Source organism: Peromyscus leucopus, chromosome 6 (genome assembly GCF_004664715.2).
Source record: "Peromyscus leucopus breed LL Stock chromosome 6, UCI_PerLeu_2.1, whole genome shotgun sequence".
NCBI classification, from domain to species: Eukaryota; Metazoa; Chordata; class Mammalia; order Rodentia; family Cricetidae; genus Peromyscus; species Peromyscus leucopus.
Window position 1 is genome coordinate 18,253,369 of NC_051068.1, and position 7,496 is coordinate 18,260,864.

Genomic DNA, 7,496 nt, shown 5'->3' on the forward strand with positions numbered 1-7,496 from the left:
AGCCTGTCCTCCTCATGAAAGGAAATGTCAAGATCAAGGAGAAAATGGTTCTTTTTTCAAACATGTTCAGCACATATCACTCAGTAAATTTTAACTTTTCTCTTATTACAACCACATGCTTATGAAATCCTTTAACCAGTTGTCCTTTTAAATATGTAATTTTAAATGACCATGTAACAGGCCTGAAATTTAGCACACTGGAATTGCATCAATATTATTGCTGTATGTAGTATGTCAAAGACTTATTATCACCAATAAGTTATTTTCAGAAAACTATTACAGCGGATCTGAGGCTTTTAGACTCAAATATTCAAATATATCTGCTGAAGTATTTACCCAGACTATATTAAAGGGAATGCAATAATGTTCATGGACCTACCCTCAGGACTATGCAATTGCATCATATGCCTTAACAATGACCATTTCTAATTACTATTTTAGATTAATTTCTTGGACTGGAAGAAAGATTGATCCAGTAGGTGTTGATTATATTCTTCAAAAATTGGGCTTTCACCATGCCAGGACCACTATTCCCAAATGGCTTCAGAGAGGAGTGATGGACCCACTGGACAAGGTGTTGTCCGTTCTCATCAAAAAACTTGGTACTGCACTGCAAGATGAAAAGGAAAAGAAAGGAAAAGACAAAGAAGAACACTAGAATAGTAGCTTGATCTGTGAAAAAACCTGATTGTGTCCGTTAAGTTTTATTACACTGGATTTTTTTTTTCAGCATAACTTTAAATATTACTTTAAAATAATTCTAATTTTGTGTCCATTATTGTAACAGTTTGTAAGTTAATCTGTTTATTCTAGTTCTACCATTCTGTATACAATAAAGTATTGCATGAAAATATAAATTTTGTGGAAAATTACATTAAAATATACACATAAAATTTATGATTGTTTTATGTGCAATATGATTCTGCATTTAAAATATTTGCAGAGTAACTGTGAATTTTTTTGTTATTGGCCATAACTTTTAGAAAAAAATCTTGTTGATAATGTGATTGGGGGGTCATTTATTTTTTTTATGTAGACTTGTATAAATATCTATTTGTATATAATTTGAGTAATTGTGATGATTGTATACCACAAAAATATTGTTTGTAACTATTGTAATAAAGTCACAATAATGGCTTCAGTCCATGGTTGGTTGTTTCTTTTTCTCGTTTACTAGTGTGTTAATGTGTATGTGCTCCTTCTGTTTCACAGTTACCATATGTTTTTGTAGAAAGTACGTGTAAAAAATTTAAATGCATAAATGTACTTAATAAAAATAGTTCCAGGAAAAAGGTTTCAGAGGTTTCAGAGCCATTCTATATTGTTCTTCTCTGCTGGTGAGTACACAGATGCTCATTTTTATAATTACACTTTATTTAATCATGTGTAGTATGTGTGTAACCCTTTATGCTTATAAGATATAAATGTTATATAACATAACATACATGTATGTCTAATGTACATTTGTGAAAAACACTAGTACATGTGTAGGCATACTAAAAATAATTTAAAAGAATTACAGTATCTAAAATAATCCACCAGTCCTCAGTGTATCTAAATAAATAAATATTCAAAAGTAGGTATATTGTTGATTACTCAGGTTGGAAATTTGGCCAAGTCAGGACAATCTAAAGGTTAGGCATACAGCAGAACTGAAGAAACTGTAAGGAAACTTCTGGTAGGCCTTTGCATAAAGATGAGTGTTAATAATAGAACAAACCTCCAGAAAAGCCACATGCTCACTCACAGGACTATGTCTAGTAAACAGTGATAAAGGGGAACTAACTGTTGGCATCAGTTCTTTATCCTTTTGCCATCTCATTGTGTAACTGGCTTGGCAGAAATGAAGATACTCAGAAATGACACTTGTGCTTTTCAATTTGGCTCACTCACTATTGAAAAGATAGATCTCGGGGAATTGGAATTTCTCCAGAAAAATCTCATGTTGAGAGAAATCCTAAAACCTGAGATAGACAGAAAGGAAACTTCTCCTGGAAAGAGATTTTCAACTTGACAGACCCCCTTGCAGGAGGATAGAGCCAAATGATTGGTCCAGGACTGTTTAGCCACACTTCAGGACCCAGATGGTACACCTGGGGGTGTGGTTGGATCTTTGTCCCCCTTCCGTCTGTGACTACATGGAATAAAATTGTCTTTTCTTTCCTTTCACTGTTGATTTGGGTCTTGTAATCAGATTATCAAGGACAGGTAGCCAAACATGGCTTGTTGGGGCACAGGCTGTTGACACTAAGTCCAATAACAGTCTGTCATATGTCAACCTCTGAATCCTCTCTAGTACCCCCAACAACTGGTCCCCAGAGGTATCTTTGAAATATTTCATTAATCAAGCTTACCAGAGAAGCACATTATGTACCTATTTTGGTTATAAAGGCTAAGAAAATACTACCAGAAAGTTAATTCTAAACAACAACAACAAAAATCAACTAGTTTCCTATTTGATCCCATTTTAAATATATATCATTTAGGTTTAATAGAGGGCAAGAGTTATACCTCTCTTAAGAGTTCTGGGAAAAGTGTAGTCCTACTTATCATTGACCCATCATCTTTCCTGAAAGATGAAATTATTGGCACTAAATTATCTTTCACTCTTTCTCTAGGCATGATTCCTAGGGGAGATTCCAGTTCCCTGGGTGCCTTGTTTTACATTCTGATGGGAGGTTCACAAATATCCTTTTGGAATAAGGAAGTCCTCATAACTCCCAGATGTTGAGAGATGTTTCTGTTTTTAGTAAAGTGCTATTGGAAAGCACCCAAAAGAACAACTGCTGTCAATATGACAACCCCTGTATCTCTGGGAGCAGTGCTAGAAAGTGGCAGCTACAAAGTTTGAACTCAGAATAAATGCAAGTTCAAAGGGAATATTGTTTTGTATATCAAGTGCTGCTAGTTAGAGTGTTTAGTATTGTGCTAAACATTCATTTCTGATGTTTTGCTAGCATATATTTTTCTTCTGTAGAGATTTTCATTATTACTGGTATCAAGGTCATAAGTTATGAAATTAACACACACACACACACACACACACACACACACACACACACACACACACACATAGTAGTGGTGACAGAAGCCCAACTCCATGCTGTCACCTGCAGCCTAAGGTGTTCCCTTGCCCTTTAGGGACCTAAACTCAAATAAAAGTTACTTCTGCTGTACCTATCACCTCTTCAGGAGCCCACCCTTGAATCCTGATTCACCTGAATTTGTGGGTAGGAGATAAGAGGAATAATTATCTAATGAGGTAATATACTTGACCTTCCCAGAAACTGCTGCCATACAGTTCCTTCCAGAGCTGCCTCTATGTAGCTCTGCTAATCCTGCCTGCTTTCAGAGTTACTCAGGAAGTATAAGTTTTCTTTTTCTTCTTTTTCTCTTCAATATTCATCAGCATGCTTTCTTGGGCTTTCTCTTTTCTGAAGCTAACAGTGCTCTTCCCTTTCTGCCATGCCCGTCATGTGTCTACTTGGTGACCTCCATTTCCTGTTTTTCTTAAACTACTAAAATTGCCCCCAAACTTACTTCTGAGTCCATTTTATTAAATTATTAACAAACTAAGAACTTGTAAAAGGGAACCCCAGTTTCCTCGATAACATCTAGCATCCAACATGGGCTTTCCCAAAGTTTCCTGTAACATTGCAACCCAGATGGAATCCTAAAAGTTCTGAGGACAGAACATGTGAGCATATTCCAAGATTCTGGACTCCCACTTCTTTCATACATCACTGCTATTCTCAGTTCTGTGGAGACCTTGGATCATCCTGTTTAGGGGAAGAAAGGAGAGCAAAGCATCTTGGCATTGTTAGGCCTGCAAGTCCCTGGTCAAAATAGTGCCAGTGAGAGGCAAGACAGTGCAGAAGTTTCTTCATCTTGTGATGCTGGAGCTATTTTAGATTTAACTAAAATTTGATCTTGATGGAAAATCTAGTGAGAGATTACCCAACTGTATTCTAGGAGCCTGAGATCCAGATGATCCAGTTAACTTAGCTTCTGTTGTACAAACCATCCCCTCCAGCTAACTGCTTATCTTAGCTTCTGTTAAAGTGCTTTCTTGCCCAAAACTTCCCCTTGCAGCTGCCAAGCAAGATTACCAGATGGGGATTTTGCCTCCAAAACCCCTGTATCCTAAACACTTTAGGCAACAGTTAGGTCCTGTATACCTGGGTGTAGTCCCAGCCAACTGGAATAAAGACTTCAGTTGGCTACAAACATGTCTGAGTGGTCATCTCTGGTGAGGTCCCTGTAACACCAGCACTTACCCAGTGGTTCTCAACCTTCCTGATGCTGTGACCCTTTAATATAGTTGCTCATGTTGTGGTGGCCCCAACCATAAAATTACTTCATTGCTACTTTGTAACTGTAATCTTACTACTGTTTTGATTAGTAAAATAAATATTTAATATTTATTAAATAGGATATCTGATATGCAACCCCCAAAGGGGTTGTGACCCACAGGTTGAAAACCCACTGACTTAGACCTTAAATTATGTGGTTCCTAGTCAGTTGATAATCTAAGTGGGTAGATGTACACACAAGGCTGCTGAAACTTTGTCAGGTTTAACTGTTTCTAACATGTTGGTTTCTAAGGGACTAAAATGCCTGCTAATACAGAAAGTGAAAGATACTGTCTCAGCCCACACTATCCGTGAGATAGTTACTGATGGCCATGCTGATTAAACCAATTAAAAGTTTTGAGTCCTTTTTTACTAATGGTGAGACCAAGAGTGGGCTCATCACTGTGAAAAGTCTCTTGGTACCCAATTTCAGAGGTTCCATGTTTTTAAAGAAAAAAAACATAATTGCATCACTGCCTAGGGGTATATCATGTTAGTGGGGAATTTAGAGAAGCCTCTTAACATTTGCTTTCCTTGCACACTTAGAGGAATCTTCCAGACACTACATAATACATTTGGACCATCATCAAGGTCATAGACAGTCCCTGAAGTATTCCCAAGGCAGAAATATCTGTTGGGGGGTGGAAGGCTGAGAAGTGAACAGGCAGACATGAAGTTGGGACAGGATGGCATTACCTTGATTATTTCATTTGGATGGAACAGAATGGTAGCATGGAATGCTTTCTCCTAAGTTTTTCTGTGTGATACAAAATTAACAGTGCCAACGGGTGCCCAATTGCCCACCCCAACTCTTTCATGGTGTCTTGTCCCAGATGACTCAGGAGTCATAGAGCAAACAAGATCCAATGACATACTTCAGTATTTTCAGTTACCACTGGTGGTAAGGCATATGGACCCCCTTCCTTGGATTGAGACCATGGTGTCCCTTGCTCTTTTCTGTCTCCTCCACTTCCTTAGTTTGCTGTTTGGGGACTTCATACCTCAGGGTCATGTTCCCAGTTCCATATGTAATTCCTGCTATATCTGTGGCAAGCTAACTCCAGTGCTCATTTTTTGTGGTGTTTGTTTTTGTTGTTTGTTTAAAGGTAGGGTGCAATTATGTTTCCTGGGTGTCCCTATTGTCATGTGATACAGTCATTACATTTCCTGTATCAGACTAGAGCCAATACCATATTTCCAAGATGGATTCTTTTGGTTTCCGAGACAATTTATACAGTATACCAACTGGTCTCTTGAAGGGAAGTTGTTTTCTCATGCCTTAAACATGTCTTGTCAAAATAGGCAGTTCTTACTTTTGGGTTCCCCTTCTGATCATCCCAAGAAGAATCACAAGATCTGAGAGAGGCAATCATACCCCTTTTATGGGGGCAAAAAAAGAATAAAGCTTGATCACTGCAAATCAAGGCACCCTACATGTCAGGAAGCTTAGTCCCTGGTGACTAAGGTATCTTCAAAATTACCCTGACTCCCTGTAAACCTTTGAGTCTTGGGTCTCTTCTGTCAACCAAAGAAACTCTGGAATTAAGTGGTGCATGCTACAGCTAATTTCTAGGTCTAATGATTGTCCCTGAGGTTTATTCCACATTTTTCTACCACTTATTTAAAGTTAACCAGACAAAATACAAGAAGCATTAATCATAGGGTGGGAAGGACACATTGGTTAGGGCCTTTTTTCTCATACCTGCTCATGAGGAAAAGATAAAGAAGAAACCAAAAGAAACATCTTTGATCATACAGATAAGCAACTGCCTCATCCTTTGACCTGATAGTTTTCTGCATTTGAGCCTGGACTAAACATAAACTGGAAGATGAAAAAAGTGACCTCCAGTGGGAAATATCAAAATATATATTTTTTTGTAGGATTGAGGGCACTCACTAAGTTTTTCAGGTTGTTTACACGTGCTGATTGTGGGTATAGGCTCTAAAACAGTCTTCCCCAACCCCAAGTCTAGCAGGAAGAATCTTACATTAGACACAGGTAAAGGCAGATTTTTTTGTATTGGCTTGATCCTATTTGATCATGGATGCTGGCTGCCATATGCCCATAACATAAAATTTAAAGATGTTAGGGGGTGACTCTGGACAAGCCATTACAGGAGTTGTGAATTTATTAAAATGCATTTTTAGTATAGACTTTAAGCACAGAGATTAATAGAAACTCAAAGAAAGCATGGGACATACCTAGCTGTTGATATAGGATTCTCAAAAAAAATATTATGATTAAATATCTTTACAATGGTTATATGAGAATCCTGGACCCATCCTCTGAGACTGCAGCTGCTCCCTGAGACACAGACAGCCAGATCCAATGGATCAAGAGGTGAGTCTTTGTTCTCCTAGCTGATCAACCCAGCCTCTAGGCTTTAGACCCAAGGGCACAACCAGTGCCCCACACCCCACCCATTGCAGCCCCAGTTGCAATCCAGCAGGCTGGACTCCTGCAGGCAGGCCTGACTACCACCCCCCCCACTGGACCCTGTAACCTACAAACCCCATTCCACCCCCTAAACCCATTCATCCTCCAAAACTGCAGCTGCTCCTTGAGACAAGACTCTGCCAGCTCCAACGAGACCAAGAGTGGCTCCTTGAGACACAGACACTATTAGCACCAATTGGAGGAAGAGATGGGTAGGTGCCAGTGCAAGAATACATTCAACAACATAAAGAGCAATATGGTACCACCAGAACCTAGTGATTCTACATCACCAAGACCTGAACATCCCAATGTAGAAGCAAAAGAAGATGACCTTAAAAATGACTTTAAGAAGATGATAGAGGCCTTTAAAGAGAAAATGAAAAATTCCATTAAAGAAATTGAGAAAAAAAGAAAAAAACCGGAAGAAATCAATAAATCCCTTAAAGAAAGCCAAAACAAAACAAAAAAGAAAAAGCAAACAAGTGAAGGAAACAGTTCAAGACTTGAAAATTGAAATACAATAAAGGAGACACAAACTGACGGAATGCTGGAAATGGAAAATCTAAGTAAATGAAGAGGAACTACAGATGCAAGCATAACCAACAGATGCAAGAGATGGAAGAGAGGATCTCTGGCATTGAAGATACAATAGAGAAAATAGATTTTACATGAAATTTGCAGGCAAATGAATGGAACTAGAAAATATC

The 7,496-nt window shown here is 38.3% G+C and overlaps 1 protein-coding gene across 1 annotated transcript in view; it reads left to right on the plus strand.

Moving 5' to 3' along the window:
* Positions 1-1,144, plus strand: part of Kiaa1109 (KIAA1109 ortholog) — a 176,058-nt gene extending 174,914 nt beyond the window's left edge. Inside the window, 1 exon segment of the mRNA XM_037206553.1 lies at positions 442-1,144. Coding sequence (XP_037062448.1) covers positions 442-658 — 217 coding nt within the window. The 3' untranslated portion in view covers positions 659-1,144.
* The last annotated feature ends 6,352 nt before the right edge of the window (positions 1,145-7,496 follow it).